This window comes from Rhopilema esculentum, chromosome 7 (assembly GCF_057945365.1).
Source record: "Rhopilema esculentum isolate cy_ngs chromosome 7, ASM5794536v1, whole genome shotgun sequence".
NCBI lineage: Eukaryota > Metazoa > Cnidaria > Scyphozoa > Rhizostomeae > Rhizostomatidae > Rhopilema > Rhopilema esculentum.
In genome coordinates this window covers 6,723,683-6,734,986 of record NC_142821.1, presented here as the reverse complement: position 1 = coordinate 6,734,986, position 11,304 = coordinate 6,723,683, and the positions used below count along the sequence as shown (strand labels likewise).

The following is an 11,304-nucleotide window of genomic DNA, read 5'->3' as shown; positions in this document are numbered from 1 at the left end:
CATATGTTACAGAAATTTTAATACGCTTCAATTGATACGCGTGGCAAAGGGACAAAGCATTGAGGGGTCCCCCCCCCATTTTGCGACGCCCCTGCCTACCAAATACATTAACTACAAAAAAATTCGTCCTGGCAAAATTTCGGACAAATATTTTGACGAAATTTTCTTTGACTAAATACAAAATGAGACGAAATTTTTTCGCGAAGAATACTTTGCATTTAAGATTTTTGAGAATTCGTTTGAGAGTTGAGATAAACTTTTACATGAAATCAAGAATCAAATTTATGTATCCTTTAGATCTATTCAGTGTCAATGACGTCATTTACATCATCTTCATAATTGTCTTCATTGTAGGCATCATCATCATCATCAACACTGTCGGTTCTTGAACTAACTTAGTTTTCACCATTGTTCGATAAAAATAGTTCTAATTCAGTGGCGTAGCGAGGGGGCGGACCCCACCTTTAATGGCAAAAAATATCTTTGGTTTGGTTGAAAAAGGCAGTAACTTGGGTCCAAAAGGGTGAAGACCCCAATGTTCCCTGCTCAACTCGCCTTTGCTCAACGCCCTCCCCCTCCCAATCTTACAACCCAGGCTACGCTACTGTTTTCACTGTGTTTTGTCGCCTGTTTCAAAGGATTCCACATCTGTCTTTTTATATTCAACTGTACTATTTCTTTCATTTGTTCATGGTATTTGCAGTTTTCAACCCAAATTTTGAACTCTACGGAAAACACAATTTCGAGACCAACTTTTCCTGTTGGAGATTGTCTTATGCTTTCCGAATGTTATACTTATAATATTCACAATTATACTTGTAATAACACTCTTTGAATTCTAAAAGCATAATTTTTACCGAACCTTCGCATAAACTGAGGAAATATACCGCTTTAATTTGGTTTTCCAGACATGCGGTTCTGTGTGAAAAAGCTGCCTGGGGGGGGGGGTCGAGCAAATTTCCGAACGGGTGCTCAAGCCCCCAAGTCTCCACGAAGCCGGTACCTATGGAATTGAATATAAAGCTACCTGTATGGTTTTGCTTCTTAAGATTTTGGTAATCTGTTGCTAGGTTTGTGTTAAAAATCCACGACGAAATTTTGTTGCAACGAAATTCTGAAAAGTTGTCCGAAATTTTATCCGCCGAAAATTTATCTGGCGAAATTTTTTTCTGTTAATGTACACGCTCTTTTTTAAGAAATGTGAATCAGCACTAAGAACTAAGTTTCTTAATTTGGCATCAAAATTTTGGCACATCGGTACTAAAAGTTTCTTAGTTGGTTTCTTATTTACTGGACATAAAATTGCCATATTGTTTTGAAGTTGAGCATTTTTGGAAGTTGAGCAGTTTTATAAGCCTTTATTTTGTGACCTTATACAAGTCAAATCGGGCATATGACCTAGATAGTTCCTTCTGAGTTCTTTTCATATGTCCGCAGCAAACACATTAAACTTTGAACTACCTACTGTATGTAGTTTTCTTTTTTGTAAAAAAAATTATTGTTATTTGTGGTTCATGTATTAAATAGTAGTTAATTATTGCTGTGAATGACAAGTTTGAGATTGAAGAATATAAACGCAGATCGTCACGAAAAAACCCAGGCGGATCAAAATCCATCATCTTTTATAGATAAAAAAGTGTAACTTTTGCGGCCACGATCACTGTAATTCTGAACAAGAAAACGTTGAATTGAGATCAATAGAGATATTCCCTTAACTTTGCATGGTCAAAGAATGGCTGATAATGCTATATAATGAGCTTATTCTTACATTTTTGAGTTGAAGGTTTCAGTTCTTGAATACATAGCAGTGAGTAAAAATTAGCATTACAATAGATTTTATTGCTGTGAGTGTGGAGTATCCTAGTCTTTTTCGTTGATTTCGATTATAAAGGGATCTGTTGTACATATGGTGATTTGATAACCTTAGCGTACGATACACTAGGAGTGAGATTTTACTCTTTATCAACAGGGATAGCAGCCGATGTAGATGGCAAGCAACACCGTTCTTAAAGTAAAATCCAAAATATAATTTCAAAATTACATCTTAACCTTTCTCTAGTTTTGCAGGCATTTTGTAAAACATCGGCTGGAAAGAGAGAATCACGGCTATTACCTAGCCACTCAGTAGTTCTTTGGATATTGCTGCATGTGTTCACAGAAAAATTAATCCATATATACTGAATTTAAATAATTCATAAATTGTTAGCATTAATACCAAAGGTGGCATTTGCAGACGTTTAAGAGGATGCTTAAATATCTTTCCTCAATACTTGACAAAATTTCCTGTAGAGCAGCTGCCAAAGAAATCCTAACGTGATGCATCAAAATCCTGAATTAAGGCTCAAACACAAATTGTAACAGTTACAATGGAATAAAAAGACAAACTATTTCTAATTAAAAGGTCATCTTTGATACAAATTTGAATTTGAATTTACATTGTATGTATGTTAAAATTCATCCTGCATTGAAACACAATATATCTTTATTTTGTTCTGTTCTCAAAGAATTTTTTTTAGCTATTATGAATACAATATTTCTAAGTATAAAAACAATTCAACCATCATTCCCTGACAAGGAGCACTGTTTTTTTCCCTAAGGATAATAATTGATTTCTAATATAAATGTCAATACCTATGATGATACTTGTTTCAGTTTTTAGGAAGATAAATCTTTTCTGCTTCAACTAATTCTTGGTCGTTTTGCAAAGCAAATATATCTTTAACAGTTGCAATCTGAAAAAGGAACAAACAATGATCAATAAAAGTGATAATATTGGTTATGAGTTCAATTAAAGTTATGTCTCATGGCTTTGCAGGGTTACTTGGCAGCAAAAGTAATAAACCCTTCAAGTATTATCAAAATAAGGCCCACAGTTACCTTGAAGCTTAGGGTGATAATGAAGAATAATACTTATGGGGGCTATTGGTGATTCTAAGTTGGACAATATTGTTGTTGGTTGAGCTTCTGAAATCTCCTTTATGTATTACGTGCACAATCAGGTTCTCATCAGTTTTTGTGTCCAAAATTTAAACTAAGTATCTCTGTATGGTGTTGTAGGTGAGGCTTATAATAAAGCAGTGACGGACACTTGGTCATAAATTGGGGGCAAGCCTATTGTTTTTAAAGGATTATATTCCATTTCACCATTTTTATAGAACAAGATACCATTGTCTTTCAAAATATTGGGGCAACAGCCCCTCAGCCCCCTAGGTGTCTGCTACTGTAATCAAGGTTGGCTTACATTATTCATGAATCCAATTTGCTGCAGCTTATAATCAAGGATGGTTTATCATCAAATAAAAATGGTAGATTTTTCAGTCTTACAGAACAGAAAAGCACTATGATTTCTATAGGTATAATTTCTATATCCCAGGGAAGAAAAGTTCTAAGTTGCAGCTCTGAGTTTCACACTAATGCAATTATCAGCCAACAGTTGCATGCACACCAAAGTGTGTACAGCTCTGCCTATATGGCACCAACCACTTCATGACGGGCCAATAAACAGTAACTTTTATTTCTGTATCCTATATCATTTCCTTAATGCTCCACATAAAACTTCAAACAAATACATGAATACTCCTCAGCATGAATGCATCCGAGACACCTTAAAACTTACATTTGGCTCAACATTGACCAATGACTGTTCTTTGAAGATTGTGTTTGTTGTGTTCTGCATGGCAGTTATAGCAGATCTCACATTGTGATTTGCCCAAATAATTGTTGACACTTTCCAGTCTCTAAATGTATCTGTTGGTGTTTTGTAATACTTGGTTGGCACAATTATCACTGGGCACTGCAAAAGAATTCCAAAGATATCAAGAAAGTCTAAAACATGTCACATGATAATCATAATATATCAAGAAAAAACATCTAGAGAATATAGCTGATATTTAAACGATAATCATACTCTCTGAAATGCTCTTGCTATCAAAATGAACCGCTAAAATGCAAATGAATTTCAGATGGAGCACACCACTTACCCCTCTGTATTGCACATATCAATTATACTGGCATATCAAAGATGTAAACAACAGATGCTTATTATTCTATATTTTTTCCAGCTAGATAGCACCTGAAAGTATATTATAGAACAATGAAAGGCTTTTGCATATTGAGCAGTGTTCTGGTCCACTCCATCAATGTGACCGTACCTATATTCCTATCATTTTCTATGCCTGAAATTATGGCAACTTTCCTCACCCAAACTGAAAGTTTTGTCATGGTAGGGACTTGTATCTCAGATATTTGGATCATAACCATAGAAAAAATACGGAAATTGGATTTCAAGGTACTTTTAGCCAGATTTTGAGACAGAAAACAACTGTGTTACAAATCACACAGAGAAATGCTGAATGTAGCATTAACAGCAACAGGTGCAAGGATATGCTTCAGAAAGGAGATGTTAACAATGACCAATTGTTGGATTCAAACTTGAAACAAGACAGCTCTTTGCATCAATTTCTAAGAGCATACCTCGCAAATGATGTCATGTGTTGTATTCATCTAAAGACAAGAGCATGTAGATGTCTCTGAGCAATTATTTACCTTGTTGTTCCATGCTTTCATGAAGGCCTCAATTTCAGAAGAGTCACTTCTCTTGCTATGCATCAATATGGCATCAGCCCCTGCTTCTCTATAGGCATCAGCTCGTTTCAATGCTTCATCCAAGCCCCAACCAGCAATGAATGCCTCTACTCTAGCTACAATGCAGAAATCAGGGTCCCTCTGGTGATCTAAAAAGATAGATAGATATCAATAATGGAGCTCCATAGTAAAGCATTTTCCATAACAAATACAAAAATTATCACCCAAGACAATCATAACCCATGATTTGATCAATTTGTAAATCAGAGCTGTAATTGTTGTGATGAGAAAATAAACAAGGATACCTTTGCAGGCCTTGATCTTCAGGGCAAACTCTTCTACATCAGCCAATGGTTGGGCTCTTCCATCTAAAAGTGAGTTTGTTTTAGGAAACAACTTATCTTCCATACAGGCTCCTGCAACACCTCTTTCTTCTAACTTTCGTACCAGTCTGCGAGCATTATTAAAATTTCCAAAGCCAGTATCAGCATCCAAAAGTATAGGGATATCTGTAGCATCACTCATGTATTCAAGAACATCTAAAACTTGTGTCCAAGAAGCTTCATTGCTGTCTCTAACTCCTAATGATGCTGATATTGATAATCCACTGCCCCAAATGCCTTTGAAACCTAAAGGTAAAATGAAATGATGTCATTGCTATTTAAGTTGCAAGGTCTAGCACCTGTCACTGAGAAAAGGGAGCTTTGAGCTGTTTATTTGTAGAATTGATATACATATTGAAATAAGCACATAAATATTATATATAAATATACATTAACTAACAACCAATCATATATGTACTATAACCAATGGGTACCTAAATGATGTCATTGCTATTTTAGATGCAAGGTTTAGCAAGTTTTAACTCTCAACCAATGATAAATGTGCTATAACCAATGGATACCTAAATGATGTCATTGCTATTTTAGGTGCAAGGTTTATCAAGGTTTAACTATCAACTAATGATAAATGTGCTGTAACCAATGGATACCTAAATGATGTCATTGCTATTTTAGATGCACAGGTTTAGCAAGGTTTAACTATCAACCAATGATAAATGTGCTGTAACCAATGGATACCCAAATAATTGCATTGTTATCATAGGTGCAAGGTTTAGCACCCTTGTTACTGAGAACAGGAGCTTTGAGCTGTCTATTTGTAGAAATGATATACTTTTTGGAAAAATTTACAAACCTTGCCATAACTATTTACAAATGATATAGTTATCAATCATACCAACAAATTATCAAAATACCAGGCTAAAAAATAACAACCTGCATTTTGTACAATTTTCGCTGCAAGGCCATTGTGGGCTTCCATCAGAAACTCAAGTTCAGATGAATTCAACATTTTCTTCAACTGGGTGGTTTTCTGAAATTGAAATCAACTGACATTAATATTAAGAATACATCTTTTGACAACTTCGAATCATTTTTATGAATTCATATGATCATCCTTGAAACATCTTCAAAAACAGATGTAGAAAACACACTAGAAAAAACATCTGTGCAAAATAAAGTTCAAAACTTCACAGTTACAACTGAGACAAGCTGACTCAGTTTTACCTTAAAATATCACATCAGACTTTAAGGTAGTTTTTTCTTCATTTCATTATCTTTAAATCAAATATCTGTAAAAAAAATCTAATAAATTGCTATCATGAATTTTGCGTTTGCCTTCAACGAATGTATTACAAAACTTGAATTATTACCCTTGGAGAATCCGAGCTTGCAAAACATTTTTGGGCCAATATGTTCCCTGTGGAAAATCAACAAAAGATTCACTAAAGGTTGCGGAGATCAATAGTAAACTTTATATGGTGCAACAGCCAAGAAAAAAACCAACACCTCTCAATTAAATGTAATAAAACAAATTTATAACTGTAATTTGATATTTGAAGATTAACCGCAAACATGCTTAAAGTTTTGTTGACCCCCATTCAATATTTTCCACACGCAACTACAGTTTTTGAATCAAAATCATTCTTCCAAGAGGGCAAAAAAGTTTGTAAAAAAATAATTGTTAGCGAATTCAAGTTCCCTGCAATGGATTTAGTTAGATAGCTCTATTTAAAAGGTTTTGCTTTTCTGTAGCAGAACTTGACACCACTAATTTCTGATATTAAAGAAATTCTATGTATTGGTACAAAATCTTTTCCTGATGTTAACATGACGTTTGCTGGAACTACAGAGCCTTGTGCCTCAGTCAAGTTAACTAGCATTGGGGGCATTAATGAAAAAGCAAACAGAGGTCATGTCACTACAATCACAGAATTTATTGAAAGAACACTGTCGAAAAAACTGTCTAGGTCAACGCCTACTCTCATTTACTTTGTTAGGCTTGAATGGTCTATACTATAATATTTCCATTTGTGTATAAAGATACAATACCTGCATATAAACTCTGTGATTTTGATAGGAAGCTTCTTGTGACAACCCTTAGCGCCATGTTGCTATCCTGAAGCAGACTGTAACGCAGTGTTTGCGTGGCAAGATCCTATATATCTGGAATGAAAAGAGAGGCCTAGCAATTTGCAAAGTATCAGTATCTTAATATTACCCCCTGGAGAATTACTCTTTGCGAATGCAAGACGTTTGACCTGTCTTATGGTTATGTTGTTTGCAGGGGGGCTATGCATGATGCTAAATTTCGATTTCACGTGCTGCTGTGAACAAACATTCTGTCTGGTTTTGTTCTTGGAGACAAACACACTGATCCTAGCAAGATGCCGACATTTACTGTGGAGACCAACGTCAGCCAGAAGGATTTCCCTCAAAACTGGCATAAAGAGGCAACTGATCTTATTGCGAACATCCTTTCAAAACCGGTGCAGGTTGGTACTTCGTAGATTTTGTAAAATTGCCATTAAAAAGTTTCTAGTTTTTAGATATTGTAGGGCCTAAGGTATCAAAAGAATACAATATTATAACAAAGTATTATTTGGTAGACGTATTACTGCAATTCATCAAATAAGTCCCTCCTCCAAATAAGCCGCCACCCTAACAGCCACGTAGCTGCAGGGGGGCACGGGGGCTGTGTCCCTTCAAATGAAACTTTTGACCAAACTTTTGAAAAGGTTATGCTTTTCTATAGCAGAACTTGAGACCACTGTTTTCTGATATTAAAGAAAGCCTTTTTTGTAGTATGTATTGGTACAATCTTTTCCTGATGTTAACATGACGTTTGCTGGAACTACAGAGCCTTGTGCCTCAGTCAAGTTAACTAGCATTGGGGGCATTAATGAAAAAGCAAACAGAGGTCATGTCACTACAATCACAGAATTTATTGAAAGAACACTTAAGGTTCCAAGGGACAGGTTTGTTTGATTTTGTTAGTAGTTTTCTATAGTAACAAGTACTTCCAAGGAAGTGCAGGTTGCAAGATGTGTGTTAGATGTTTACCCTGATCTTCTAAGATATCTTGTGGCAGGACCCACCCATTTGCACTGGAGTCTTTGTGTTGTGAAGATAAAAAGTTTTATGTTTGGAGTTTCTGTTTTCTGGACCAAAAAAAGTTGGTGGAATATGCAAACACCAGAGGAATATTGATAACTTACTACATACTTGTTTGAATCCTGGAAACATAATTTTGGATATTTATTTGTTTTCAGGATGTACATCAATTTCTTTGATGGAAGAAGAGACATGATTGGGTGGAACAACAAGCTGTTTGCATAAAATTTTGCCCAACCTCAATCTGTTTAGCAAGGATCAGGTTAATGACTGATTACCTGTTAAATCAGAGTGCTTTTGTGTTTCTCTGTTGTAGGCCAATCGTGGCACTATATCCTTTAAATCCTTGAATGCATCAATGTTGCTTGCTGCTTTGCTTTTAAACATGCTTGCTGCTCTGTCATTAAGCTTGCTTGATGCTTAATTGATGAACATGAACAGGTTGATACACTTAAGCTTATCTACACCACATCCCTTTTGTGAATTGATATAAAGTTTCTTAGGGAGGATATTTAAGTTGCCTTTTAAATAAAAACTCTGATCATATATTGTTATAATAATCATCATCATCATTGCAATTTTCATCACCATCATTGCTACCATTGCCATTCCATATTTCATTGTTCATTTTAATCGCCTGCAGTCTTGGTCATATTATGCAAGTTTGGGTATTATTTTGTCTACATAGAGTTCTTCAACAAGGACCAATGATAACCTGATTCCATTTGCCTTTTTGGGGTCTGTCCCATCTACTGTTTCCAACAATATCCAGTTTCTGAGGCTGGGAAACTTTCTAGCTCTTACATTGCTACATTTTATACATACAGAATAAATCATCTAGGATGTGAAATTTCAGGATTTCTTGAAAATCCTGAAGCATAAAATCATAAAAAGTTACTTTTCACATAGTCATTGGCAGGTATGTTTACATATAAAACAACAGTTTCCTTTTGAACCAGATAATTTTTTAAAGGTTTTTGGATGCTTGCAAGAAGCAATGTTGTTGTATGAGATAATCAGTAAGATACAAAAGGAAAAAGCCAGTAAGTTATAATATAGAATGGTAGATTAAATAACATTTGAGTAAGATATATTTTGTTCAAAATGGTTCAACGAGCAACAAACCTGATGATAATAAATGATGCATTTGGGACACAACTTATTTTAACAACAAACATGATTTTTAACATTTTAACAACTTGATTTTGGTAGAAAACAACTGCATTTAAAATTTTCTAACCAACCTTGTATCCTTTTCAAACAGAGGGCTAATCATTTAACTCATCAAATTTATGAAGAGTTAAAGTCCATAAAATCCATCTTTTTCAAAAATTCCTTATCTATTATGTAATCTTCTGAATTCCATTTTGCCTTCCAAAAGTCTTTTGGTAAAAACTGAGCTGATGGGACAAACTCTTCATCTTTCATTGTCACAATGAATTTGAGAGACATAATGTCTACATTTTGATTCTTTCCCTGTTTTTCAAATACAGGGTTTAAATATGGCAGGGCTGCACTTTGATTGCCATCAATGATTCTTTGAATATTTGTTGGCTGTGAGACTGTTTGTGACTGGCTGCAAAATTATGAGAGAAAGGTATACATAAATTTTGCATGTTTCATGTTTCCAGCATCAGAGCCAAAATAAGTTAGCTTCAAACTGGTCTCTTGCAGAACCTCTCATCCAGTAGTAGCACTAGGGGTATGGGGGGGGGGGTAGATTGTATTTTCATCAAAGGAAAATTCATCCGGTACAAAGCACTGAAACAATGGAAAAGTAGTCGTGCTCATTACCCTCTGACTCTGCAGAAGTTGGCTGTGCCACTGCACTCACCCCCCCCACTTTTTCCCACTGGCATTGACATGAATTCTGATACATGCAAATATAGTGGCAGTCAATAACAAAATTGCAAAGAATAGTGCACACATTTTTTCGTACACGCGACTTTGACGGTATACTGCACTTGGAAAACAGTCTTCTAAGAGCTAATGTACTCATAATAATTCCTTACATCATGAAGATATAGAATCATATTTCTTCACTTACTTTTTATCGACTTTACTGTTTTCCTGAACCATCTGTTTGCTGTTTATTGCCTTTTGCACTGAAAAAACATTGATCGAGATTGAGAAAAGAAATTTTTGCCCTCTGCTCCAAGCGTTATTTTTCAATTGAAACTGGACTTACATACCTCGGAAAATACCCTCTTCGATAAAATTGCAACAAAATGAAGCCTTTTTAGTGAAAAATAAGTGTTGTACCTGGCCGTTTTCTTTTAGCCACATGTTTTCTTTTGTTGTCAGGGCTCACTGTGTTGGGTTGCTAATTAAAGATGGGGGAAGAAGGAATAAAAATTTTAGTTATTGCTACAAGTGGCGGTGATATGAAAATGCTCGAGTTTTAGTTACTGTTACAAGTGGCGGTGATATGAAAATGCTCGAGCAGAACAACAGGCAGAAATTGTTGTTAAACAAACCAGCATGGAATTTTTCATCTTCTCTTGAGTTTTATGAAGCTTTCTTTGGTGTACCAGTAATAAAGTGCAAAAGATATAAAATCCTTAATAGTGCAGAAACATAAGTACCTTCAAAAAGCTCAACAAAGGCTGCAGCATATTCGATTCTCGTTGTTTCTCGGTGCTTGTTGATTCTTTCTCATTTCCTTGTCCCTTTTGCACAAATGGCGTATTTATCTTGAGTAAAATGAATTTTGAAGTAGGATCTGAACAAGCAGGCAATTTGCTGTGCTGAACTTTTGTGCCAGTGTGTTGCTTTCGTTGTGTTCCTTCTTTTGAACTGACCACAGCATTGATATTTTGCGTTTCATTTGAAGTGGGAATCGTCTGTACCGATGCTCCATTGCTAGCTGCTGCAGTGCTTGCTTCATGAGTTTTTCTGTCAATTACAACAAACGACTGAGATGATATACTAGGGCAAGGGTTATTATCTGCAATTATTGCTTGCTGAGAATTGCTAGAAATTAGTTGGGTGTCGTCATTTTCTTGTACCTTGATGATCTTTCTTTCACTCCTCTGAATGCTTGCTTCTTTACCCGCATTTTCTTGTGTATTTTCTCTAAGTTTTCTGTAGTTGAAATTTGAGAGGAAAAAAGTGACGATATTTCATTATTTTCGCTATTTTTCATTTGTTTTCGAATTTCTAACATGCAGATCAAAATAAAACTTTACGTTTACTTAATTTATTGATTCCTTTAAACCTAAATTACATAACAAGGTCCATTTGAAATTAGAGTTCTGTTGAGAAAAGA

The 11,304-nt window shown here is 35.2% G+C and overlaps 3 protein-coding genes across 3 annotated transcripts; 1 reads left to right on the top strand and 2 right to left on the bottom strand.

Annotated features, from left to right (window-relative positions):
* Window positions 1-2,387: 2,387 nt before the first annotated feature.
* On the bottom strand, window positions 2,388-7,132 carry LOC135683724 (phosphoenolpyruvate phosphomutase). Its single transcript, XM_089109486.1, has 7 exons — window positions 6,975-7,132; window positions 6,296-6,342; window positions 5,859-5,955; window positions 4,890-5,213; window positions 4,546-4,733; window positions 3,617-3,793; window positions 2,388-2,732 (listed from the first exon to the last, which is right to left on the bottom strand). Exons 1-7 carry the CDS (start codon window positions 7,030-7,032, stop codon window positions 2,649-2,651), a joined length of 975 nt encoding a protein of 324 aa, XP_088965612.1. The 5' UTR covers window positions 7,033-7,132; the 3' UTR covers window positions 2,388-2,648.
* Window positions 7,133-7,244: 112 nt separating this feature from the next.
* Window positions 7,245-8,547, top strand: LOC135683729 (macrophage migration inhibitory factor homolog). The gene is made up of 3 exons (XM_065199076.2): window positions 7,245-7,417; window positions 7,728-7,900; window positions 8,195-8,547. Exons 1-3 carry the CDS (start codon window positions 7,310-7,312, stop codon window positions 8,259-8,261), a joined length of 348 nt encoding a protein of 115 aa, XP_065055148.1. The 5' UTR covers window positions 7,245-7,309; the 3' UTR covers window positions 8,262-8,547.
* A 562-nt stretch (window positions 8,548-9,109) lies between these two features.
* On the bottom strand, window positions 9,110-11,257 carry LOC135683721 (uncharacterized). The gene is made up of 3 exons (XM_089109489.1): window positions 10,299-11,257; window positions 10,084-10,141; window positions 9,110-9,612 (listed from the first exon to the last, which is right to left on the bottom strand). Exons 2-3 carry the CDS (start codon window positions 10,113-10,115, stop codon window positions 9,327-9,329), a joined length of 318 nt encoding a protein of 105 aa, XP_088965615.1. The 5' UTR covers window positions 10,116-10,141; window positions 10,299-11,257; the 3' UTR covers window positions 9,110-9,326.
* Between the last annotated feature and the right edge of the window lie 47 nt (window positions 11,258-11,304).